The sequence below is a fragment of the Symphalangus syndactylus genome, chromosome 13 (genome assembly GCF_028878055.3).
Source record: "Symphalangus syndactylus isolate Jambi chromosome 13, NHGRI_mSymSyn1-v2.1_pri, whole genome shotgun sequence".
Taxonomy (NCBI): Eukaryota; Metazoa; Chordata; class Mammalia; order Primates; family Hylobatidae; genus Symphalangus; species Symphalangus syndactylus.
In genome coordinates this window covers 45210278-45236648 of record NC_072435.2, presented here as the reverse complement: position 1 = coordinate 45236648, position 26371 = coordinate 45210278, and the positions used below count along the sequence as shown (strand labels likewise).

The 26371-nt window shown below is 52.8% G+C and overlaps 2 protein-coding genes across 33 annotated transcripts in view; one reads left to right on the top strand and one right to left on the bottom strand.

The window, feature by feature from the left end:
- Window positions 1-1457: 1457 nt before the first annotated feature.
- Window positions 1458-23521, bottom strand: ARMC6 (armadillo repeat containing 6). Of its 4 annotated transcripts, none has more exons than XM_055237400.2 (9): window positions 23078-23521; window positions 22848-22959; window positions 13605-13771; window positions 12406-12488; window positions 9301-9874; window positions 5316-5485; window positions 4235-4366; window positions 3703-3840; window positions 1458-2212 (listed from the first exon to the last, which is right to left on the bottom strand). In XM_055237400.2, exons 2-9 carry the CDS (start codon window positions 22874-22876, stop codon window positions 2000-2002), a joined length of 1506 nt encoding a protein of 501 aa, XP_055093375.1. In that variant the 5' UTR covers window positions 22877-22959; window positions 23078-23521; the 3' UTR covers window positions 1458-1999. The 4 variants fall into 4 exon arrangements, with proteins under 4 accessions (XP_055093375.1, XP_055093377.1, XP_055093374.1 ...); XM_055237402.2 differs by having other exon boundaries at window positions 23154-23276; XM_055237399.2 differs by lacking the exon at window positions 22848-22959 and having other exon boundaries at window positions 23154-23505.
- Window positions 23200-26371, top strand: part of SUGP2 (SURP and G-patch domain containing 2) — a 40634-nt gene continuing 37462 nt past the window's right edge. For 17 of the 29 annotated variants that reach the window (XR_010115310.1, XR_010115309.1, XR_010115311.1 and 14 more), the window contains exons 1-2: window positions 23560-23648; window positions 26011-26142. Coding sequence is in view for 15 of the 29 variants with exons in the window: in XM_063616191.1 (XP_063472261.1) it covers window positions 26022-26142 (121 nt within the window). In the remaining 14 variants the exon portion in view is untranslated. Of the gene's footprint in view, window positions 23324-23509; window positions 23649-23748; window positions 24038-26010; window positions 26143-26371 lie in introns of those variants that run through there. The other 12 variants (XM_055237390.2, XM_055237389.2, XR_010115308.1 and 9 more) reach the window with 10 other exon arrangements.

The following is a 26371-nucleotide window of genomic DNA, read 5'->3' as shown; positions in this document are numbered from 1 at the left end:
GCGGGAATGACAGGGCCAGCACTGCAGGCCGTCCTCGAAATAGCCCAGGAGCACCTACCCCGCCACATGACAGATGAACAAATGCTTGAGAAGGGCCCAAGGTCACACTGGCCCAGAAGTTAAGTCAGGGCAGTCTGGGGCAGATTCAAGATCTTTCTCCCACATCCTGGGAGTCTCCAGGGAGGAGGGACAGGGCGGGGTGACTGGGTCAGAGGTTTGGGCCAGCCCTGCTGAGCTGAGAGCACCCTTTCCTGCTGGGGGCAGGGGAGACGGGGACACCACGGAGAGGTGCAGCCAGGGTGACACTCCTCAGCTGTTTGCATCAGCTGGATTCCACGGAAGCTGGGGGCCTGCTGGGAAAGGAGTGTCGCTGAGGTCAAGGACTGAGCCCAGGCCATCCTGGGGCTCGGGGAGGCACATGACAAGCAGGGGCGAGGGTCCAAGAGGGGAGAGGCCTCCAAGGTGTGGGCAGGAAGGCTGGGGCACACACCAGTGGTCACGAGGCTGCCCGGACCCCCGTCAGGCCACAAGGGATGCACAAGCCACCTAGTGACCATGGTGTGACCTCTGAGTGTGACTTCAGAGCAGAAGAGCTGGGGTCTGTAGGGCCACAGCTGTCTGGGCACCCCCATACTTGGGGTGGGGTGGTCACTGAGGGCAACAATGATGATGTCTTTTTGTTGTTGTTGTTGTTGTTGTTGAGACAGAGTCTTGCTCTGTTGCCCAGGCTGGAGTGCAGTGGCGTGATCTCAGCTCACTGCAACCTCTGCCGCCCAGGTTCAAGCACTTCTCCTGTCTCGGCCTCCCAGGTAACTGGAATTACAGGCACACGTCACCACACTGGGCTGATTTCTGTATTTTTTTTTTTAGTAGAGACGGGGTTTCACCATATTGGCAAGGCTGGTCTCGAACTCCTGACCTCAAGTGACTCGCCCACCTCAGCCTCCCAAAGTGCTGGGATTACAGGCGTGAGCCACCGTGCCCAGCTGATGTCTATCTTATAGATGGGGAAATCGAGGCTCAGAGACAAGAGGTTGGCTACCTAGGACACCCAGCCTAAGACAACTGGACACCCCCCATGTGCTCAGCCTGGTCCAACGCCTCTCAGAGGGCGATCTATCACTGCCCCACTCCTCACTTTAGGAGGAGCATATTGAGGCTCGGAGAGGTTCTTTCACTTGCTCAAGGCTGCAGAGCTGAGCAGGGGATGAACGTGGAGCCCTCCGGCCCTGCAGGTGGTACACATCAGAAATAGTGATCCTGACCATGGCTTCAGCGCCTGCCTGTCTAAGGGTGACAGTGGATCCTAGATCCCAGGCTGTTCCCAAAACCCCTTTGCTATCCTCAGTGACTCCATGGCCCCCCCCCACCAAAATGTTTGTCTCTCCCCCACACTCTGAGGCCACTGGCTGCGGCCCCCCATGCTCAGCCAAGCTATGGAAGAGACCCCTCCGCTGTTCACTCAATGATCTTTTATTATCAGGTACCCTGGCTGGCCCAGGACCCAGAGACAGACAAGCTGGGGCCAAGCAGGGCGGGGCATCTGAGACCCATTTTACAGGTGAGAAAAACAAGGAGCAGAGGCCTGCATGAAATTGCAGTAAGCAGCAGGCGCCGGGGGGCCCAACCCCACTGGAATCACCTGCCCTGCCCTGAGCCTGGCCCACAGTGGCTGCCACATTTCAGACAGGGCAGTGAGTGATGGGACGTGCCCTTTGCCCCTTCTGGTAGGGCGTGGGGCTAGGCGGAAGGAGCAGGACAGTAACATCCGTGCGCTGGCTGGGACCCAGGAGTGGCTGGGACGTGGGGGCTGCTTTCTTCTGTGTAGAGGCCTCCCTACAAGGCTCCCCCTCCCCCGACCCTTTACCTAGGGCCTGCCAGAAAACACTTCTCACTGTGAAGGGGACAGAACTAATGGGGGACAGTGGAGGACATGGATCTACCCCCATTCCTGAGTCACACGACTCACCCAGAGTCACGGCCCAGACTGGACCTGGGGTCATGGCGCCAGGTTGCCCCTCTGGCCTGTCCACAGCTCTCGGAGCTCGACATGACAACCCAGGTCCCGCAGGGCGGCCTTGGCCACGTCCTCACAGTCACGGTGGGCAGATCGGGCCTGCATGATGAGTGCCTCAGCCCCCAGGTCCAGGATGGGCTTCGAGAAGGCCTGGCTGTGGGCCACCAAGTTTCGGATCAGCATGCAAGCCTGTTTCTGTAGGAGAGAGCAGCTGTGAGCTGCCAGATGTGGCTTTGGGGTGGGGTCCACTCTGACCTCAGGGTCTTCATCATAATAAGATGGATGTGATCATAACCACAGCTGACATCCAGCAGCTGCCTATATTGTATCAAGCTAGACCCATCTCTCCACTTTACCTTCTTGGCAGCCCCAGAAGGCGTGGCTAACTCCCAGGCAAGGAAACAGGCTCAGGGAAGCTCCAGGATCTATCCTATGGCTTTGAACCCTCAGCCTCAGAGTTGGTGAGTCTGAGGTCCCCCGAGGCTGGCACAGAGCCAAGGAAGGGGCCCTAGGGCAAGGGGGCAGTGAGGCCACGGGAAGAGAGTGGTTGTGCACAGGCGCCTGTCGATTACATCCCTACCCATTCGGTGGACATTTGTGCCCTGTGCACCTGCTGTGGGTGGGTGCGGGGCACTGCCTGGAAGCTTCCCAGGGTGGCTCCCACCCCCAGCAGGAGAGCAGATGGGAAGCGCATGCAGAGTGGGGAGCTGCTGGCCAGGGTGGCCAGAAGTGGACAAGGGGACAGACCAGGTAAGGGACAGTGTCCCAGAGTAAGAGCCAGCGAGAGCAAAGGCCCCCTGTGGGTCCCAGCCTGGTGTGTCCAAGAATCCTATGCTGGGAGTGAGGAGGCGAGGAGGACCCCGGGGGCTGTAGGGAGGAGTCTGGGTTCAGCCAGGGAGGTGTGGACAGGGTGTCCCACACCCACAACTCAGATAGCAGCCCAAGGATGGGGCAGGAACCTTTCTGAAACCCCAGGCAGATCCCCATCCATGCTTCCCCAACTTCTTCCTCCCCAGATCTCTCTATAGGGACTTTTAAAAAAGGAGATTAAGGGCGCGGTGGCTCACACCTGTAATCCCAGCACTTTGGGAGGTGGAGGTAGGTGGATCACCTGAAGTCAGGAGTTCGAGACCAGCCTGGCTAACATGGCAAAACCTTGTCTCTACTAAAAATACAAAAATTAGCTGGGCATGGTGGCCCATGCCTGTGATCCCAGCTCCTCGGGAGACTGAGACAGGAGAATCGCTTGAACCCAGGAGGCAAAGGTTGCAGTAAGCTGAGATGGCGCCACTGCACTCCAGCCTGGGCGACAGAGTGAGACTGTCTCAAAAAAAAAAAAAAAAAAAAAACCCCACAGAAGGAGATTACGTGTTACAGCTTTCTTTCCGGGGTTTCACCAGAAAGCCCCTCCAAACTACCCCCTCCCCCAAAAAGGAGAGTAAATGCAGAAAAAACAAAGGCAGAAAAGGAGACAACTGCAGGCAGAATTCAGCACATTTTGGAAGATTAGAAAGAAGTTGGTCCTGTGGAGCTCGGCTGTGGCAGGGACAGGGACAGGGATAGGGATAGGGACTGAGCCTTTGCCCCATCACCCACCCGCACACCGCACCTGCTCCCATGCCCTCTCCGCACCTACCTGTACACCCTACCCCAGGGTGCCTGCCCCCATCCCATACCCTGCCCACCTGCACGCCGGCCTTCTGCGGGTGTGCCTTCATGGCCTGCAGTGCTGCCACAGCCCCGCCACCCTCCACGATGATGCGGCTGTTGTCCGGCTTACGCAGAGCCAGGAAGCACAGGGCCGCGCAGCTCTGTTCACACACCTGCAGGGGCCAGTCACAGGAAGGCTGAGATGCAGCGGATAGACCCCCCACAACATCCTGCCGTGGCCACCAACCCCTGGTGAACACCCTGTAGCCTCCCCTCTGTGGGTCTCTGGCAGCTCCTGTGTAATAACGGCAGGGTGACAAAAACATCAGCTCAGCTCTTAGGGGTGACAAGGGCAATAGACCTGGTCAGATATTTGCAGGGTGCTGGTGGTAACTCCAGGACACCCAAAGTCATGCATACGCAGGTCAGCATTTGAGAGCCGGCGCCCGCGACCCTCGCCAGCCCTGCCCTGGCCCTGCAGGGGAATAGAGCTTCATGCAGACACAGAAACTGAACTGAGACTCCAGCCACCACCCTGCTACTGTATGTGCCCCCCGAGGTGGGTACCTGGGGGCTGGTCAGATGCTGGGTCATAGCAGCCACGATGGACTCCGTCCCGCCAGCATGGACAATAGCATCTTTCACGTCGTCGTTGCCTGCAATGGCTCGCAGGGTGCTCAGCACTTGCTTCACGAGCTCCTGCACAAGGGAAAGGCCCGCTCACCTCCAGCCAGGCCGCTGGTTGTGGGAGAGGGCTCTGAGGGAGAATGTGGGGCTGTTTTGCTGTTTGACCAACAGGTATGGTGTGACTGCAAGGTGTGACAAACAAGAAGGGGTGGCAGATGCCTGTGGCTCAGGCTGCCTGTGTCCAAACGGTACCATCCAGGTGACTTGATCCCCTACCCCGACAGGGGCAGAGGGGGCATGTGACTCAGGCCGGCCTTCAGAGCACAGGGTCCCCCTGTCCACGGCCACAGACCCAGGGTGGGCGCTAACTGCCCTGCACTGAGGACAGTGGATGAGGTGTTACTGGGACCGCTGATCCCCTTGATGGAGAACCTGAGGACCCTGCCCCCTGACTGCCCAGGAGTACAAGGCAAAATGTATCCCTTCATTTGCTGAAGTTGGTTCCCATTCAGCTCCTGGCCACTTGCACAGAAAGAGGCTGGCTGACGTCACCAGCTGGGCTTGGGGGTGCAGGACCGTGGCACCCCTGGGGGCTTTCCTGCAGCTGCAGCTAGATAGGGAGGCGCCTGTTGATTCACTCCCTGCTGTAGATGGGCACATGGAGAAGGGCTCAATAATTGGCTGCTAAACGGAGTAATGAGTAGGGGACCCTGCTCTATTCTGCAGCTAGGGAAACTGAGGCAGAGAGGTGTAGGAACTAACTCAAGTATCCCAGCCTTGGCCGACACACCCCAACCCTGTGCTTCCTACCATCCTTTTCCTGGTGCAAAAGGACAGTAAGGGAGAGTGGGAGGGTTTGTTTCCCCCCTCGACCTTTGGTTCCTGCCCTTGGGTCCGTGAAAAGAAAAACTGCACTTTGGTTCTGACATTGGCAGGCAGGGCCGGCTTGTTCTGACTATAGCTCGTACGGCTGACTAGGACCCAGAAGGACAGCAGGCACTGGGCCAGGGGGGCTTCATACCTGAACGCTGCTCTGGTCCCCCATCTGGTGGTCATTGCAGTCGGCTAGCAGGGACACCAGAATGCTCAGGCCCCCGAGGTCGACGACCTCCTGGCAGAACTCGTTGCGGATGGCCAGGCGGGACAGGGTTCCACAGAGCTCGCTCAGGATGCCAGGGTTATCCAGGAACGCTGCAGGGAGAAAGGGAGATGGTGATGGGGGTGGGAAGAACCAGCCGCAAGGCCCTCCGTTTTGGTGGGGATCCTGCTCCACTGGAAGAGTCCAGCCCTTTTTTTTTTTTTTTTTTTTTTTGCTATAAAGACACATGCACACGTATGTTTATTGTGGCACTATTCACAATAGCAAAGACTTGGAACCAAGCCAAATGTCCAACAACGATAGACTGGATTAAGAAAATGTGGCACATATACACCATGGAATACTATGCAGCCATAAAAAATGATGAGTTCATGTCCTTTGTAGGGACATGGATGAAGCCGGAAACCATCATTCTCAGTAAACTATCGCAAGGACAAAAAACCAAACACCGCATGTTCTCACTTATAGGTGGGAATTGATCAATGAGAACACATGGACACAGGAAGGGGAACATCACACACCGGAGCCTGTTGTGGGGTGGGGGTAGGGGGGAGGGATAGCATTAGGAGATATACCTAATGTTAAATGACAAGTTAATGGGTGCAGCACACCAACAGGGCATATGTATACATATGTAACTAACCTGCACGTTGTGCACATGTACCCTAAAACTTCAAGTATATTAAAAATAAAAAATAAAAAAATTGTAATATTTTAAAACAAGACTCTTATTTGAAATATTAAAGCAATTAGAACTCTACCACCATCCATTTTTTTTTAAATTTTTTTTTTTTGCACTCAAAACAATAAACATTTTCTAAAAGTACATACAAACAAAAAGATGCATATCAAACATATTAGGAAGGTTGCACATGGGAAGACGGGGAATAGAAATGGGGGGTGGGAATTAAAGAAAATAAATGAGAGAGGGACTTTGTAAGGATCAATGATAATAACTCAATCCTCTATTTGACAAAGAAGAAGGAGAAGGAAGAGGAAGAAAAAGAAAGTGGGATAAAGGATCAGAAAGGGAGGAAAATAGAAAAAATTAGAGTATGACTCCAGGGTAGACCTGTTTTGTTGTCGCTTGGTTGGTTGGTTGGTTTGTCAGTTGTATTTTTCCTATGTTTCGCCATGTTGGCCAGGCTGGTCTCGAACTCCTAGCCTCAAGTGATCAACCTGCCTCGGCCTCCCAGAGTACTGGGACTACAGGCGTGAGCCACCACATCCAGCCCCCACATTGCTTCTGGCCTCTGTGGTAGACCTCCCAGACGGGGCAGCCGGGCAGAGGCGCTCCTCACTTCCCAGACGGGGCAGCCGGGCAGAGACGCTCCTCACTTCCTAGACGGGGTGGCAGCCGGGCAGAGGGGCTCCTCACTTCCCGGACGGGGCGGCCGGGCAGAGGCGCTCCTCACATCCCAGACGATGGGTGGCCGGGCAGAGGCGCTCCTCACTTCCCAGACGGGGCGGCCGCGCAGAGGCGCTCCTCACATCCCAGACGGGGCTGCCGGGCAGAGGCGCTCCTCACATCCCAGACGGGGCTGCCGGGCAGAGGCACTCCTCACTTCCCAGATGGGGCGGCCGGGCGGAGGCGCTCCTCACATCCCAGACGGCGGCGGCCGGGCAGAGGCTGTAATCCCAGCACCCTGGGAGGCCAAGGCAGGCGGCTGGGAGGCGGAGGCTGCAGCGAGCCAAGACCACGCCACCACACTCCAGCCCAGGCAACACCGAGCACTGAATGAGCGAGCCTCCATCTGCAGTCCCAGCACCTCGGGAGGGCGAGGCGGGCAGACCACTCGAGGTCAGGAGCTGGAGAGCAGCCTGGCCGACAAAACGAGGGAGGGGTGCTGGCGCGCGCCGGCAATCCCAGGCAGCCCGCAGGCCAGGGCAGGAGAATCATGGGAGCCGGACATAGGGAGTCTGCAGTGAGCCGAGTGTACTCCAGCGTGGGCCACAGAGGGAAGAAAAGAGGGAGGGAAGGAAGGAAGGGAGGGAGGGAGGGAGGAAGGAAGGGAGGGAGAGAGGGAGGGAGGGAGAGTCCAGCCCTTCTGCCTATTGGGGTGGCCACAGGCACCAGGAAGGCCCCAGGGAACACCGGGGCTACCTGGGCCTGCAGTGCCCCCTGCTGGCTGCTGGGAAGACTTAAGAATGTGCCCCACCCCCCGCCCCCCGCTGGCTTCCATCATGCCCCAAATAAATTCCATACCAACTCGTGGTCTCACCTAAAAAAAGAAAACCATAATAGTGCTAAAAAAAAAAAAAAGACATCTGAAGACTATTTTTATGATCATGGGGTAGGAATGGCTTTTCTAAGTCCAACAGGAAACTCCAAAACCATAGAGGGACACATATGGACTGGGCTGAGGTGGCCAAAACTGAACACAGGAACCGCAGATGGAGCCCAGAGGCGCTGCACCAGGAAGCAGATGCCGGCACTCATCCCAAGAGGGCGAAGATCCTGCACCTACACAGGGCTGCGATGGTCAGTTCCTGTGGCCACCTGTAGCCCTCTGCAGTTCCACCCAATGCCAATCTAGGTGTTGCCGTGGAGGTACTCTGTCCACATGGTTACCATCCGCAATCAGCTATCTATTATTATTATTATTATTAATTTTTTTGAGACAGAGTCTCGCTTTGTCACCGAAGCTGGAGTGCAGTGGCATGATCTTGGCTCACCACAATTTCTGCTTCCTAGGCTCAAGAGATCCTTGTGCCTCAGCCTCTCAAGTAACTGGGATTACAGATGCCCACCACCATGCCCAGCAATTTTTGTATTTTTAATAGAGACAGGGTTTCATCATGTTGCCCAGGCTGGTCTTGAACTCCTGGGCCCAAACAATCCTTCTACCTCAGCCTCCCAAAGTGTGACATTACAGGCATGAGCCACCATGCCCAGTCCAGTCGCCTTTAAGTAGAGGAGATGACCTTGAACAATGTGAATGGGACTCATTCAATCAGCTGAAGTCCTTAGAAGGAAACTGAGGTGTTTCCCCAAAAAGGGGACTGCCTGGGAGTTTCGATCCTGCCCTATGGAGTACAGACTTGCCACAATTGCATGACCCCATTCCTTACCAAAAAGTCTCTTCATATATACATATCCTGTCTCTCTGGCAGAAACCTAACTGATTGGAGCTCCTATAAATAAAACAGGAAAGATGTGAGCTACCTCCTGGAAAAGCAGCCTGACTTTGCAGAAGGTCAGGACTCATTTTCAGCCTTGCTGGAGGTGTGGAAGGGAGACTGAGGTGGGTCCATCTCCTCAGCAGACAGAGCCAGAACCCCCACACAGGCCTGGCCACACAACCAGAGTGACGGGGCAGGCAAGAAAGGGGAACTCATCCTTCTGACACCTTCTGTGTGTCAACCAGGACTTTTCTGGTGGGTTCAGTGGATGGGATGGGGGTAGGGGTTAAGACAGAAGCTTTAGGGTCTGACAGCACTGTGACCTCCCAGGGCCGGCTCACCATGGTCACCCTGGAGCCAGACACATGAATATGCCTAAGGATTTGTGGCTGAATATGATCAAGCGTGTACACATCCACCTGAGACTGCCATGGTGCATGCCAGCCAGCCTCCCCCAGTCCTCTTATTTCCCTATGGGCAGGTCCCCCTTCCCCACTCTCAGTCCCTGGAGTTGGACACAGCAAGCCCCTTCCCCAGACAGCTCCAGAGATGGGACTGTGGCCTGCTCCTGGCCCATGAGTGCTGGCCTGGAATTCTCCTGGAGCCACTAGAAAACATGGGGAGACTCTTCACGAGGGCTGCCATGCAGGCAGGTCTAAGCCGAGGGGAGAGTGGAGCCTTGAGCCTGCCGTGCCTAAAGTAGTCCTGAGTCCTGACCCTCACTCTGGTCACATCTGACCCGCCCACCTTTGTTCGCTGGCTCGTGTCGGCCCCCAGCTCTTACCTTTGGTGGCTTCAATGAGCACCTTCAAGCCTTTGTTCTCCTGCACAATCATCTTGGCATGGTTGTGGGCGTGGCCAAAGGGCACACGGATGTCGTCATCGAAGGTCATGACACGTAGGGCCCAGCAGGCTTCCCTGACCACGTCAGCATGGTGGCCATGATGGGTGATGGCGCCAGTCAGCAGGGGCAGCACGCCAGCTTTCACCAGGTCTTGCCGATTCTGTTCATGTTTCAGGCAAGCGTGACGCACACAGCGGATCCCAGAGCAGGTCAGGTCGGCCTCATCAGCATTCTGGGTCAGCGTGGCCACTAGGAGCTGCAGGCCCTGGGTGTCCAGGAGGTCTGGCTGGCCATCAATCAGCACCGACAGGGCATTGAGGGACTGGAGCAGAAGGCCCTGGTCACCTGCAGTGGCCAGCTTCCAGGCAGTGAAGATGATGGGGTAGGCCCCCTTCTGGGCCGCGAGGAAGCGGCAGGCCTTGTCCTGCTTGCACTGGTCGTAGAAGCGGGTGAGGTATGCTGAAACCTCCTGGGGGCGAGAGCTGGCCACAGACTCCTGGAGGTCACTCAGCGTCTGGGAGACATGGGAGAAACCTCAGCATCAGCTCAGGCAAGAGGAACCCATGGCCACAGCAACAGTGTCTGGGCCCCTGCAAGGTTCCCTCCCCTGGGATCTGGGCCTGCAGTGGAAGTGATGTGGGGGGAGTTACAGCTCTGGCAACTTCCAGACCTGTGATTCCAGGAACTTTGAGCTTCAGAGGCCATAGGGTGGAAGACTGACACACACAGAGAGAGAGAGAGAGACAGAGAGAGAGAGAGAGAGAGAGATCCAGACAACTCAGTGTCCTTGCCGAGGGGCTGCACACATAAATGCAGACATATTAAACATTCCAGCCCTACCTGCCATCAAGAGGCCCCAAGCAATACCAGCAGAAGAACCGTCCAGCTGAGCCCAACCAGACAGAGTCACAAGAAACAATAAGATGCCTGTTGTTTTGGGTTGTTTGTCACACAGCCGTAACAAACTGGCACACCTGTCAATGGTCAGCTCTCCAAGGAGAAAGCCACATTCACCAGACATACCCATCCTGATGTCTCCTTTCATCTCTCTCATTCACTCTACAAACATTTACTGAGCACCTGCCAAATGTGGTTACACTGTACAGAGAGCAGATTTATCCAAATTCAACTCTAAGCCACCGGGGAGCAAACACTTTAAACAACTCAGGTAGGCCAGGCGCGGTGGCTCACGCTTGTAATCCCAGCACTTTGGGAGGCCGAGGTGGGGGGATCACGAGGTCAGGAGATCGAGACCACGGTGAAACCCCGTCTCTACTAAAAACACACAAAAAAATTAGCCGGGCATGGTGGCAGGCGCCTGTAGCCCCAGCTACTCGGAGAGGCTGAGGCAGGAGAATGGCATGAACCTGGGAGGCGGAGCTTGCAGTGTGCCAAGATCACACCACTGCACTCCAGCCTGGGCGACAGAGCAAGACTCCGTCTCAAAAAAAAAAAAAATTAGCTGGGCATGGTGGTGTGCACCTGTAATCCCAGCTACTTGTGAGGCTGAGGCAGGAGAATCGCTTGAACCCAGGAGGCAGAGGTTGCAGTGAGCCAAGACTGTGCCAGTGTACTCCAGCCTGGGCAACAGAGTGAGACTCTTGTCTCAAAAAAAAAAAAAAAAAAAAAAAGAATTTAGCATAATGCTGAGCACTTAAGAAGTACTTAAGCAGTAACTGCTAGACAATATAGACGATATTGTTATTGAGATCCTTCCTATATAAAGTTCATCTACAAATCAGTAGGAAAAAGATGAATCACCCAATGCAAAGATAGCCAGAAGACAAACTCATTTTAAAATAAATTCATCCAGGCTGGGCACCATGGCCCATGCCTATAATCCCGGCACTCTGGGAGGCCAAGGCGGGCAGATAACCTGAGGTCAGGAGTTCGAGACCAGCCTGGCCAACATAGTGAAACTTCATCTCTACTAAAAATACAAAAAAAATAGTCAGGTGTGGTGGCATGTGCCTGTAATCCCAGCTACTTGGGAGGCTGAGGCAGGAGAATCACTTGAACCTGGGAGGTAGAAGTTGCAGTGAGCTGAGATCACACCACTGCACACCAGCCTGGGCAACAGAGTGAGACTCTGTCTCAATAAATAAATAAATATATATATAATAAAATAAATTCATCCTTATTAGGCAAGAAAGGCAAAAAGCAAACTAACAACAACGAGGCAATTTTCACAAGACCTCCTCAAGGCAGGAGAGGGCAGGACCCTGAGGTAGGGAGAAGTGTCATGCCTTAGGCAAGCTGGGTTTACACCCAGAGCCGTCTCTTCCAACTTCCTCTCCTATCACTGCACCTCTTGCTCCCACGTCAATGACTTTTCTTCTCTTTGGATCTCAATGTCCCCACCTGTACAATGGGGAAATCCCAGCCTTGCAGGTGTTGTTGGACAATGACCGAGAAGGCAGGAAAAAAGTACCTGCACGGAACCAGGCCAACAGTCGGTTCTCAAACACCAGAGCCTTCTGCTGTATTACAAAGTTTGATGGGCGATCTTAAGGAAAGCATTGAAGTTCTTTTACCTTCCTCGTTTGGGTCTCTGGAGAGGTTAAGTGCCAGCTCCTGGCCTGTTTCCCCATCACTAAAAGAGGAATGACACCACCTACCTCACTGGTGAGCTTCAGTGCTAACGGACTGGCTGGAAAGTGCTGGTAAACAGTCGGTGCTCAGTAAGTGAAAGCCTTACTGTGAGCCCACTCTCTCATCCTATGAGTCCTGACCATCTGTCTCTGGGAAGCCAGTGGGGCCCCTCTATGGTGTCCCTGACTCTGGGCTCCCAGCAGCAGGGACAACCAAGCCATCCACCTGATTTCAGCATACATGCCGCCCAAGGAGCTTGGTATCCCCTGCACTGGAAGGCATGCCGCCCTCAGACATGGACTCAGGGAGACCTGGCTGCAAACTCGAGCTTGCTCATGCATGCTGGAGAGGGCATGACCTTCAGAGCCTGCATTCTGCCATCCAGGAAACAGGGAAGAGGTGCCCCCAGACAGAGATGACGCAGGACCTGCTGTGTGGGATGCCCACTCCTACCTGCAGGATGTCATGTGTGGGCTCCTGGGATCCGTCTGCAGAGACTTTAGGTGCCGTCTTTACAATGTTGCTCAGATCAACCCCTGTTGGGGGTGGGGGAAGCAAGCACACAGGGGTCAGAAAAAGTGACAGCTGTCATCCCCGTGGGCCTGCTGGAATCACACCTCAGGACCCTTCTGCTGGGACCACCCCACTCCAGAAGCCTCCCACCTCCCCATTCCCGCCCATACCACATCATCACGGGGGTGTAGAGGGTATTAGGTGTTTCTGCCACTGGGCCATGGTCCAGCCAAAGGGAGCAGAGTGGTAGTGAGGCTGTTGTCACACAAGGCTGTCATCACAGGCCACATCTGTGTAGTGACGTGCCACATGCTGCCTGGTGGGCTTGGTGGGGGAGGGAGGGACCCCACGGACTTCTCCCTTGGGGCTCCCATCCCTCCTGGCTCTGGCTGCATTCTTGCCCCTGCTGGCACCCCCACAGGGAGCCCCCACAGTGCTGGACACTTTTGCTTGTCCCACTGGCCCCTGTCTAGGGTTCTATACCCCACTCTGTGCCTACAAGGCTGACCTCTGACCTCTCAGCTGTACCCTGGGTTTGTTCAATGGGGAAGTGAACTTGAGATGGGGGCAGGAGGAGGGGAGTGTGCGGTGTTCATTCCCAGCCCCCTGCCTCTGCCCCAGGGCCCAGCACCTGTCATGTGGCCCCTGCTCAGGACTCCTGCTCCCTGCAGTCAGGGTCCCTGCCAGGGCTAGTTGTGCCAGGGGTGGTATCCTAACCCCACCCACGCCATTGCAAACAGCCCCCCATAACCACACTCCTCTGCGCCTGGTCTGAACATGCCACCTGTTTCCACAGGCTGCTTCTGCCTCTGTAAGCTTGAGGTGGGGTAGAGTAGGGCAGGGAGGCAGGGGCCCTGTTTCCCAGGCCAGGGTCAGGGAAAGCCTCTTCAAGGAAGTGATCAAATGAGACTCATGAGAAGGATCCAGCCCACAAATATCTGGGCGAGGTGGAAGCAGGTGAGAGGTGGGAGCAGGATAACCAGCCTGCCTCGGGCAGAACATGGAGGGGACAGGGCCCACTGGGCACCTGGTTTCTATGCCAGGCATGTGGCACCCCCAGTGGGGTGCAGCAGCAGGGCTCTCCCATCACTCTTGCATCTAAGAGCCACGGATGGTAGGTGGCAGTCACACCGCCCTACCTTGCGATTCAAACTGCTCCACGGCCTCTTTCACCGCCTCCTCTGGCCCCATCGCAAACTCCTCAATGTTCTCGCGCACAGCTTCATCAAAGGTCTCCTGGGCAATGCGCCTGGAGACCATCTTTGCCTGTGTTGATGTTGGCGTGCAGCCGATAGATGCTCCTGAGCTGAGAAGTTAGGGCAAAGAGAGAGCTACCTCAAGGGTGAGCAGGCAATGGCAGGGCCTGGCCACCTTGAAAACGCCACTTAGGAAGCATCTACCAGGGACCAGAGCCCTACAATCACCCTGGAGAAATTCTTCCCACCTACATCACAGCAAAGGGTGATATCCCTACTTCCCTAGAGCTTTTGCAAATACAGAAGAGGCCCGGCGTGGTGGCTTAGCCTGTAATCCCAGCACTCTGAGAGGCCGAGGCGGGAGGATCACTTGAGCCTGGGAGGTCAAGGCTGCAGTGAGCCATGATCATGCTACTACACTCCAGCCTAGGCCACAGAGTGAGACCCTGTCTTGGGGAAAAAAACAAAGTGTAGGAGAGAACACAGAGTTTACTATATTTTATCTAAAAAGGTGGTTCTTTAATAATACTAAAAGGTGGTTCTTTAATGATACTAGTAATGTTATTCTGAAACTATTACGGATGTAGCAAATAATAATGATTATATTATTAGGAATCAGAATAAAAGAAAAAAGATTCTGGCTGGGCGCAGTGGGTCAATGCCTATAATCCCAACACTTTGGGAAGCTGAGGCAGGAGGATTGCTTGAGCCCACGAGTTCAAGACCAGCCTGGACAACATGGCGAAATTCTGTCTCTACCAAAATAAAAATAAAAATTAGCTGAGTGTGGTGGCACATGCCTGTAGTCCCAGCTACTCAGGAGGCTGAGGTAGGAGGATCACTTGAGCCTGGGAGGCCGAGATTGCACCACCGCACTCCAACCTGGGCAACAGAGCAAGCCCCTGACTCAAAAAGAAAAAAGAAAAAAGATTCTAACATCATAAAATCAAGTAAAAACTTGGAACTCACTATAATTAACAGTATCATACTGTATACTTGAAATTTGCTAAGAGGATAGATCCTAAGTGTTCTCACCACAAAAAAGAAAAAGGTAACTGTTGAATGAGGTATTTCACAATCTACATGCATGTAGAATCGTCAAGTTGTATAATGTAAACATAATGCAATATATTTGTATAATTTATGTGCCATATATAGTATAAGATATACGCTATATTAAATACATATTCGCTGGGTGCAGTGGCGCATGCCTGTAATCCCAACACTTTGGGAGGTCAAGGCAGGTGGATGAGGTCATGAGTTTAAGACCAGCCTGGCCAGCATGGTGAAATCCTGTCTCTGCTAAAAATACAAAAAATTAACCAGGCATGGTGGCGGGCACCTGTGATCCCAGCCACTCAGGAGGCTGAGGCAGGAGAATCATTTGAACCCAGGAGGCAGAGGTTGCAGTGAGCCGAGATTGTACCACTGCACACCAGCCTGGGCAACAGAGCAAGATTCCGTCTCAAAAAAAAGTACACCCTATACCTCGATAAAGTTGAGAAAAAAAAATCTCAGAACTCCTATATATGAAATGGAAATATCCGGCCGGGTGCGGTGGCTCACGCTTGTAATCCCAGCACTTTGGGAGGCTGAGGCAGGCAGATCACGAGGTCAGGAGATCGAGACCACGGTGAAACCCCGTCTCTACTAAAAATACAAAAAATTAGCTGGGCGTGATGGCGGGCGCCTGTAGTCCCAGGTACTCGGAGAGGCTGAGGTAGGAGAATGGCGTGAACCCGGGAGGCGGAGCTTGCAGTGAGCCGAGATCGCGCCACTGCACTCCAACCTGGGTGACAGAGCGAGACTCCGTCTCAAAAAAAAAAAAAAAAAAAGAAATGGAAATATCCATATAAACCCATCATGTGTTTTCTCTTAAGTAAACAAAGATCTAATTTTCTAGCAATGAATACCTCTAACACCATGTATGGTTTCTACCATTTCCCACGAAAAGTTGCTGGGGGCAGGGCTAGGTGGCTCACTCCTGTAATCCCAGCACTTTGGGAGGCTGAGGCAGGAAGATGGCTTGAGGCCAGGAGTTCGACAGCAGCCTGGGCAACATGGGGAGGCCCTGTCTCTACATAAAACCTTTAAAAACAAGGAGCCGGGGCTTTTGGAGGAATGGCTGATTCCAGGTCCCAGCAGGTCATGGGGCAGGTAACCCTTGGGCATCTTGTGAGACCAGGAAGCAAGGAAGTTTCCAAACCCTAAGGGGTGCCTGGTAGCTACAGATGAGACAAGTGAGCATTAAAAAAAAATCCAGTAAATATCAAAATCAAAATCTGGGCCAGGTGTGGTGGCTCACGTCTATAATCCCAGCAATTGGGGAGACTGAGGTAGGAGAACCACTTGAGCCCAGGAGGCAGAGGTTGCAGTGAGCTGAGATCATGCCATTGCACTCCAGCCTGGCTGACAGAGTCAGACTATGTCTCAAAAAAAAAAAAAAAAAAAAAATCAAAATCTGTGCTTTCATAATACTACAACAAATACAGCTCAGGCTCTGAAAACTGGCCAAAAATCCAGCTCTTGGTGGGGAGTGGTGGCATGTTCTTGTACTCCCAGCTACTACTCAGGAGGCTGAGATGGGAGGATCATTTGAATCCAGGAGTTCAAGACCAGCCTGGCCAATGTAGCGAGACACTGTCTCTACAATAATTAATAACAATTTTTAAAAAAAATAATCTAGCACTTAACCTGCCTCCCTTGGACAAATGGGTCCCATGTTATAAAAAGAGGATGAGGAAAGTTCCGCTTCCAATTCCAGCTGATCAGCCATGACAGGAGAGAAACAGATAATGATCCCACAGGATCCAAAACCATCAGGAGTAAAACTGATGGGAGCCTGACAAGGCGTGGACAGGAACTGAGTCTACTGCTTGATCTCACGTCATCAAAAGAGAAGCCAGCAACACCTACCTCCTTAAGAAGAACAAAATGCACCTGTGAAGTCATCGTGCCAAAATCTCAAACCCGAATCTGATCATGCATTCAGGGCACTTCCTGCTATGATGAAATGTTCTCTACCTGCACTGCCTAGTACAGAAGCCATTAGCCTCTGTGGCTATCACACAGCTGAAGTGTGGCAATGTGGCTGAGGAACTGAGTGTGTAATTTTATTTCATTTTAATTTGTTAATGTAAATAACCATATGTGACGAGTGACTACAGTATTACACAGCACAGCTCTGACACCTTAACCAACACCATGGGGATGTGATCTGCAAAATCCCTACTAGGGAAGAGAATGTCAACTAGAGGACAAACACCCAGAGACTTCAACAAATAAATCACAAGAACAAAGAAAAGGAGAGGGAGTCTACCAACAGATGAATGGATAAACAAAATGGTCCGTGCGCACGGTGGTATATTACTCAGCCAGAGAAAGGAATGAGGTGCTGAAGCATGCTACAATGGGGATAGACCTCAAAAACATGTCTTGTCAAAGAAGCCAGACACGAAAAGCCTCATATTGCACGATTCCAATGATATGAAATATCCAGAACAGGCAAATCCACAGACACAAAAAGCAGATTGGGTGTTGCCAGGGACTGGAGGAGAGGGAATGGGGGGTAACTTCTAATGGGTATAGGGTTTCCTTCTGGGTGATGAAAACGTTCTTGAATTAGATAGTGATGATGGTTGCACAACTCTGTGAAAACGTAAAATCACTACATCAGGCCAGGCATGGTGGCTCACACCTGTGATCCCAGTGCTTTAGGAGGCCAAGGTGGGAGGACTGTTTGAAGCCTGGAGTTTGAGACCAGTGAGGACAACATAGCGAGGCCCCGTCTCTACAAAAAAAATTTTAAATGTAGTCAGGTGTGGTGGCATTTGCGTGTGGTTGAAGTTACTCGGGAGGCTGAAGCAGGAGGATCATTTGAGCCCAGGAGTTCAAGGCTGCAGTGAGCTGTGACTGAGCCACTGCACTCTAGTCTGGATGACAGAGGGAGACCATGTCTCCAGAAGAAAAAAAAAAATTACTAAATCAAATGAGTGAATATTATGGTATGTAAATTATAGCTCAATTTCTTAAAATGCTAGTCTGTTTAAAAACAAAAAGAACTAGCCGGGCGCGGTGGCTCACGCTTGTAATCCCAGCACTTTGGGAGGCCGAGGCGGGCGGATCACGAGGTCAGGAGATCGAGACCACGGTGAAACCCCATCTCTACTAAAAATACAAAAAATTAGCCGGGCGTGGTGGCGGGCGCCTGTAGTCCCAGCTCCTCGGAGAGGCTGAGGCAGGAGAATGGCGTGAACCCGGGAGGTGGAGCTTGCAGTGAGCCGAGATTGCGCCACTGCACTCCAGCCTGGGCGACAGAGCGAGACTCTGTCTCAAAAAAAAAAAAAAAAAAACAAAAAGAACTGAGCAATGACTTGTGCCTGTAATCTCAGCAACTTGGGAGGCTAAGGCGGAGGGATCACTCGAGCACAGGAGTTTGAGACCGGCCTAGGGCAACATAGCGAGACCACATCTCTTAAAAAAAAGTGTGTGTGTGTGTGTGTGTGTGTGTGTACACAAACCCACCTTATAAAATAAAAATAAGCAAGTAAGGCCGGGCATGGTGGCTCACGCCTGTAATACCAGCACTTTGGGAGGCCAAGGCAGGCAGATCACCTGAGGTCAGGAGTTCAAGACCAACCTGGCCAACATGGCGAAACCCCGTCTCTACTAAATATACAAAAATTAGTGGGGCGCCTGTAATTCCAGCTACTTGGGAGGCTGAGGCAGGAGAATGGCTTGAACCCAGGAGGTAGAGGTTGCAGTGAGACAAGATCACACCATCGCACTCCAGCCTGGGCAACAAGAGCAAGACTTCGTCTCAAAAAAAAAAAAAAAAATAAACAAACAAGTAAAACCCAGTATAGGCACACCCTGGAAACCAGGGGTAGGTATCAACACTTAGATGACCCACTAACCTTGGGCAGTACCTTCCCCTCTGATAGTTGGGGACAAGACATAGAGTTAAGTAAGATAAAACTCTAGGTAAAAACACCAAATCCCTTTGCAATTCTGTTTCAACCCTGCAGCTCGGCAGTCCCAACCTTTTTAGCCTAAGGGACCAGTTTCGTGGAAGACAATTTTTCCATGGATATGGTGGGGCTGGGGTGTGGATGGTTTCAGGATGGTTCAAGTTCATTACATTTATTGTGCACTTTATTTCTATTATTATTACATTGTAATATAATAATTATACTATTCACTGTAATGTAGGATCAGTGGGAGCCCTGAGCTTGTTGTCTGGCAACTAGAGAGTCCCATTTGGGGGTGATGGGAGATCATCAGGCATTAGATTTTCATAAGGAGTGCCCAACCTAGATCCCTTGCATATGCAGTTCACAGTAGGGTTCGTGCTCCTATAATTTAATGCTGCTGATCTGACAGGAGGTGGAGCTCAGGCATAATGCAAGTGATGGGGAGTTGCTGTAAATACAGATGAAGCTTTGCTCGCTCACCCTACGCTTGCCTCCTGCTGTGCAGCCCAGGTCCTAACAGGCCAGGGACCACTGGACCAGTATGGGTCTGTGACCCACGAGTTGGGGACCCCTGCTGTAGATGATCTTAACAAGAAGGTCTTCACAGGGTACGAGTGAAGCTAACATTTGCCACCGTCCCTTTGGAACAAAAGGAGGAACAGGCCTTAGGTCCAGAGCCTAACAGAGGTTAACAATTTTTTAAATTTTAATTGTTTTAATATATCCACCTTGCTTATTGCAGTAATATCAAGTTTCCGTTCTGGAATTATCAAGTTTCTACTTCAGGCCAGGCATGGTGGCCTGCACTTTGAGAGGCCGAGGCGGGAGGATCACATGAGGCCAGGAGTTTGAGACCAGCCTGGACACGTGGCGAAACTCCATCTCTATAAAAAATACCAAAATTAGCCAGGTGTGGTAGCATGCACCTGTAGTTACAGCTATTTGGGAGGCTGAGGTGGGAGCCCAGGGAGGTCAAGGCTGCAGTGAGCCGAGATCACGTCCCTGAACTCCAGCCTGGGTGACAAAGTAAGACCTTGTCTCAAAAAAAAAAAAAAAAAAAAAAAAGGAAAAAGAAACAGGTCACTCTGGCCCATGCTTCTCTTTTCAGGCAGTGGCATGGGATGTACACATTCCATCTGTGTTCCTGCAGATGCCCACCGTGCACTGCACACTGCCTGAGGGGAGGAGGACTGGCTCGCAGCCAGCCTGCAGAACCCAGTTCCCACGCCCTCCACTTCAATGCCCTTTTCTTTTTTTTTTGAGATGGAGTCTCGCTCTGTCGCCCAGGTTGGAATGCAGTGGCACGATCTTGGCTCACCACAACCTCTGCCTCTTGGGTTCAAGTGATTCTTGTGCCTCAGCCTCCAAGTAGCTGGGACTACAGGCCCACGCCACCACGCCCAGCTAATTTTCGTATTTTTAGTAGAGACAGGGTTTCACCATGTTGGCCAGGCTAGTCTCGAACTCCTGACCTCAGGTGACCCACCTGCCTCGGCTTCCCATTGTGCTGGGATTACAGGCATGAGCCACCACGCCCAGCCAGATGCACTTTTCTTCAATTCCCTCATGTGTCAAACAGATAAACACGAATCTACCTCATAGGGCAGTAGTGAAAAGTTCAGCCAACTCCTATACCTTCCTCAGAACAGGATATGGACAGGCTCAATAAATGTTAGCTATTTGTTCCTTTCCTTTGTTGCTTAAGAGGCAATTCAGCAAGTTCATGCAAGAGTCCCATCTCACCCTTTTGCAGATAGGCCCCTCTCCTTTCTGCCCCAGAAGAAAAGGGAGCTCTTTAAGGGCTGCTATGGATTTCCAAGGTTAAAGGTGAAGGAAGAGTAATATAAAGAGTTTCTCAGTAGGGAGAAAGGAGTGGGGGACTCTACTCCCACCACCCCGGCCAGGCCAGGAAATTCCTTGTGGCCCTCAAGATCTTTACCCAAAAACAATTTTGTTGAATGTCACCCTGGCAATGTAAATTGATAGGCGATCTTCACAAGTGCAGGACAGAAAGTCAACACCTGAGACAAATGCATATCCAGTTGCTCTCTCTGCCCTAATGTTTATGTAAAAATGCAGATTTGGCCTGGCTCCGTGGTTCACGCCTGTAATCCCAGCATTTTGGGAGGTTGAGGCAGGTGGATCACCTGAGGTCAGGAATTTGAGACCAGCCTGACCAACATGGCAAAACCCCGTCTCTACTAAAAATACAAAAATTAGCTGGGTGTGGTAGTGGGCGCCTGTAATCCCAGCTACTCAGGAGGCTGAGGCAAGAGAATTGCTTGAACCCGGGAGGTGGAGGTTGCAGTGAGCCAAGATTGCACCATTGCACTCCAGCCTGGGCGACAGAGCGAGACTCTATCTCAAAAAATAAAACAAAAAACAAACAAAACCTCAGATTCATGAGTCGGACTGAGGCATAAATGACTATTCCTCTACCTGCCCTGCCCCATGTAAATCGTGTATTCAGTGAAAGGCTGACCAAAGACTCAAAAGAATGCAATCATTTGTCTCTTATCTACCTGTGACCATCTTACACATATTCATTTATATCTCATGTCTCCCTAAAATGTATGAAAGCAAGCTGTGCCCCAACCACCTTGGGTACATGCTGTCAGGACCTCCTGAGGCTGTGTCACGGACATGTCCTTAACCTTGGCAAAATAAACTTTCTAAATTGATTGACACCTGTCTCAAATACTTCAGATTCTCAGTCCTCTGTGGAGCTTCTGCCAGCCCTTCCAGGTGGCTGCCTTTCCTGGCCACTCAGAGAGAGCCCACGCTCTCTGGCTTCCACTCCCCAACCCACAACCCCTCCCTTCCACCCACCCCTGAGCTGACTGAGTTGGGAAGGTCTGGCTCTGTGACCACCCCTGACCTGAGTCCTCCAAGGTCCCCTAGATCTGGTACAGGGCTGAGTTGGAGGAGGAAAGTACAGATTTGGAACACATAAGATGGTGCCTAGAGATGGCCAAGTAAGAATTACCTGGAGAACAGCCTAGGCTAAAAGGGGGAAACAGCATTACCAGTCCCTATTATCCATCAGGGCATGCTGAGGGCAAAACAGAAGATGAGTAAGGCCCCTAACTGGCAGCCAGTTTCCTTCTCTCAGCCAGGATTCTGCTCATCAAGAAAACTGTGCTAGCCAGGTGCGGTGGCTCACGCCTATAATCCCAGCGCTTTGGGAGGCTGAGGTGGGTAGACCACTTGAGGTCAGGAGTTTGAGAACAGCCTGGCCAACATAGCAAAATCCTGTCTCTACTGAAAATACAAAAAATTAGCCAGGGCCGGGCACGGTGGCTCACACCTGCAATCCCAGCACTTTGGGAGGCCGAAGCGGGCAGATCACGAGGTCAGGAGATTGAGACCATCCTGGCTAACACGGTGAAACCCCGTCTCTACTAAAAAATACAAAAAAATTAGCCGGGCATGGTGGCGGGTGACTGTATTTCCAGCTACTCGGGAGGCTGATGCAGGAGAATGGCCTGAACCCAGGAGGCGGAGCTTGCAGTGAGCTGAGATTGCGCCACTGCACTCCAGCCTGGGCGACAGAACGAGACTCCGTCTCAAAAAAAAAAAAAAAAAGCCAGGCAAGATAGTGCACACCTGTAATCCCAGCTACTCAGGAGGCTGAGGCAGGAGAATCGCTTGAACTCCTTTTGACTCCGTTTCAAAAAAAAAAAAAAAATACAAAATTTAGCCGGGTGCGGTGTTGTGCACCTGTAGTCCCAGCTACTCGGGAGGCTGAGGCAGGGGAAGCCCTTGAACCCGGGAGGTGGAGGTTGCAGTGAGTCGAGATCATGCCACTGCACTCTAGCCTGGGCGACAGAGAAAGACTCCGTCTCAAAAGAAAATTAAACGTGTGCCATGACATGCTGGGGACTCTAAAAGACTCCATCCACATCTCTCTCTCTACCAGCCACACCCACTCTGGTTCAAACACCAGCCTCCCCTAAGGGCGGCGTCACCTGCCACTCCCAGAGCCCAGACTCCACCTCACTCACCTGCTCAAAGCCCGGTAGTGGCTTCCCAACCCTCTCAGAACAAAACCCAGCCTCCTTAAGGGCACTTTCTCTACCTAAGCCTTCCAAGCTGCTCTTCCCCGCCTTTCTCATCCTTCCCAGCACTCAAGAGAGCCTTCAAAACCACTTCTAGGTAAAGAGCAGACCTGTTCTCCCGTCCCATCACTCTTTTATTATTTGTACACCATTACCTGTATCTACAGCGACATCGTTCACTCATTTGTTTGTTTGTACCCTGTAGCCTCCTTGTCCCCACTGCCTAGGACGGGGCCCGACATGCAGCAGGCACTCAGTGCACAGGTGCTGAATGAATAAATAAAATGAATGAAAATAAAGCGAATGCCAGGGAAGCCGGGGATTTTGTCCCCAGGCGGCTTCTGTAAAATTCTTTCATTTTCCCCCCCCCCCCCAAACCACTTACCCGAGGGTCGCGCCAGCCCGACCTTGCGGCGCCCCCACTCCGCGCGCGACAGACCTCGGCAGCCGCAGCGTCTCACCTGGTCTTCGCGGCCACGTGGGGAAAGGTGGGGCGCGCGGTTGTCACCCAGGGAGCCGCCTCTAGCCCCTTCCGGCCGCCGTACGCGCGCAGGCGCTGTGGCGCCCCTAGTCTTGGCCTCCCAGAGCCCCGCGGACGGATCACGATAACCAAGGACGACCGCGAACGAAGGTAAAGCCAACAAAGCCACCTCATGCGCGACGGAGGCGTCTTTGGCGCCCCTTCCGGGACGCTCACGGTGGTCGCCGCCCCCAGCAGGGAAATGTTTTGGCTCCGGAGCGTCCGCCCAGAAGAAGCGGACAGCGCGCTTGCGCAAGAGAGCCGAGCAGCGGCGGCCCGCGCCTGCGCACCAGGACTCCGCGGCGGCTTGCGCCTGCGCGGCGCGGCGCTGCGGAGACCGTTGGTTCATTTGCATATCCCCGCCTCGCGCGGCGGCGGCGGCGGGTGAGGAGCCTGAGGCGGCGGCGGGGGCGGCTCCGCGCGCGGTGGTCTCGGGGTGAGGCCCGGGCCCTGGCGTCGTCGGTGGGTGGGTCCCAGGGTGGGAAGCTCGGGCTCGGCCTTGGGGGCCCGCCCCGGGCTCCGTGATGGCGTCGCAGGCTCGGCCCTCTGGCTGCGGCGGCGGCCGCGTCCCTGCCGGGTTGGCCTGGGTGGCCGGCTGCGGCCTCCCGGGCCCGGCACCCCCATTTCCTCGCCCGCAGAGACCGGGAGACGGCGGGCCGCGTCCACAAAGGCTCATTGGTTCAGTCGCTCATTCATTCCTCCCGAACTCGGAGCGCCCCCCGCTCGGGAGGAGATAACGGCGCCCAGCGCTGCATCGGGCCCTTCCCCTCTTTAGAACCGGTTCAGCCCCCACACCAGCCCTTTTACTGGCTGCCCATTCCATAGGTGGGGAAACGGAGACACAGAAAGCTTAGGATCGTGTGATTTGAACTTGGGTCACCTGACCCGGGAACCCTGCCCTTTGCCAGCAGAGAACAAGGGGGCGCCCCGGGAAAAGGGCTGAAGGATGGGACCGGGGAGGGGGGAGGGGGGGGCGGTGATCGTGATAGGAAATGGACCCTACGGGTTGCGTCTTAAAGTTGGAGGTTTTGCGAAGCGGGATATCTTGATGGTTAAGGATGCAGCCCCTGGACCCCAAAATGTTGCTTCTTAATCTTTTGACTTATTCTTCGGGGCTTTGGATGCACGAATACCGTTTTTGCCAGGTTCAGATCTGGGCTGTCTGATCTTGAATGGGTCGTTGAGTCTGTCTCCCTTTGCCTCCTCACCCTAATGTCATTCATAACAGGTGCCGCCTCTTCAGTGGGTGGTTGGAAGATCGCGCAAAGACCCAGCGCAGAATGAACTGTCACTAGTTCATTGTCATTGGTTGGGGGTCCCGCCACTCACTGTCAAGAGGCTTCTTTTAGAAGGGAAGGAAGTTCTCAGAGCCTCTGTGCCCTGCCGAGTCTGTGAAATGGGAAAAGAGCAACCTTGGGCCAGGCGCAGTGGCTCACGGCGTGAAATCCCAGCACTTTGGGAGGCCGAAGAGGGCTAATCACTTGAGGTCAGGAATTCAAGACTAGCCTGGCCAACATGGTGAAACCCCGTCTCTACCTAAAATATAAAAATTAGTCGGATGCGATGGCGGACTCCTGTAATCCCAGCTACTCAGGAGGCTGAGGCAGGAGAATTGCTTGAGACCAGGAGGCGGAGGTTGCAGTCAGCCGAGATCGTGCCACTGCACTCTAGCCTGGGCAACAGAGAGAGTCTCAAAAAAAGAAAAAAAAAAAAAAAAAAAGATGGATCTCTTCTTTCCTAACCACGATTTGCGAGGGTTGTGGTCCCACCCTTCCTACTCTGTTATGCTCAGTTATGTGTGTTGGTTGACACCTTCCTCCAGCAGATAGAACTGCTTTCACAGAGCTGCTTTTAATGGATTCCAAGGAGATGGGCCCAGAGAAGGTTTGTCTTGCTCCTTTTCAGCCAGCACACACCTGTGAACTTCGTGAGAGCAGAGGCCCCCTTGAAAGAGTCCAAACAAGGTGGGCAGATTGCTTGAGGTCAGGAGTTCGAGACCAGCCTGGCCAACCTGGCAAAACCCTGTCTCTACTTTAAAAAAAAAAAAGATAAATAAATAAAAAGGGTCTAGCTTGCCTCTGAAGTACCATGCGAGGATTATGGATTACTGGCTCCTTACTTCGAGGATTAGGTGAAATAGAGCAGGTTCTGTGAGCACACATTTTTTTTTTTTTTTTTCTTTGAGACAGAGTCTCGCTCTGTCCCCCAGTTTGGAGTGCAGTGGCATGATCTCGGCTCACTGCAACCTCTGTCTCCCTGGTTCAAGCAATTCCCATGCCTCAGCCTCCTGAGTATTTGGGATTACAGACACGTGCCACCATGCCTGGTGAATTTTTTTTTTTTTTTTGAGACAGCGTCTCACTCTGTTCCCCAGGCTGGAGTGCAGTGGCATGATCTCAGCCCACTGCAACCTCTGCCTCCTGGGTTCAAGCAATTCTCTTGCCACAGCCTCCCAAGTAGCTGGGATTAAAGGCACGCACCACCACGCCCGGCTAATTTTTGTATTTTTAGTAGAGACAGGGTTTTGCCATGTTGGCCAGGCTGGTCTCCAACTCCTGACCTTAAATGATCCGCCCACCTCAGCCTCCCAAAGTCCTGGGATTACAGGTGTGAGCCACCACACCTAGCCTGAATTTTTTGTATTTTAGTTTCACCGTGTTGCCTAGGCTGGTCTCGAACTCCTGAGCTCAGGCGATCTGCCCACCTCAACCTCCCAAAGTGCCAGGATTACAGGTATGAGCCACTGCGCCCAGCCCCAAGTTGTTGCTCTTAGTGTATTTTTTTCTCTCTCACCATAGGGCAGAATAACATGGCAGCCAGACGAATTACACAGGAGACTTTTGATGCTGTATTACAAGAAAAAGCCAAACGATATCACATGGATGCCAGTGGTGAGGCTGTAAGCGAAACTCTTCAGTTTAAAGCTCAAGGTAAAATAAAGTGTTGTTGTTGTAGTTGTTGTTTTGGTAGGGGTGTATCTTACGGCCAAGGCAGGAAGATTGCAATACCTGGGCAAATAATACCAGTCCTCTGATCCTTACTTTCCTTATTTAGGAGGAGATAATGGTTTTTATTTTGGTTCGGTTTTGTTTTTGTGATAGGGTCTTACTCTCTCCCCCAGGCTGAAATGCAGTGGCGCAGTTTTAGCTCACTGCAACC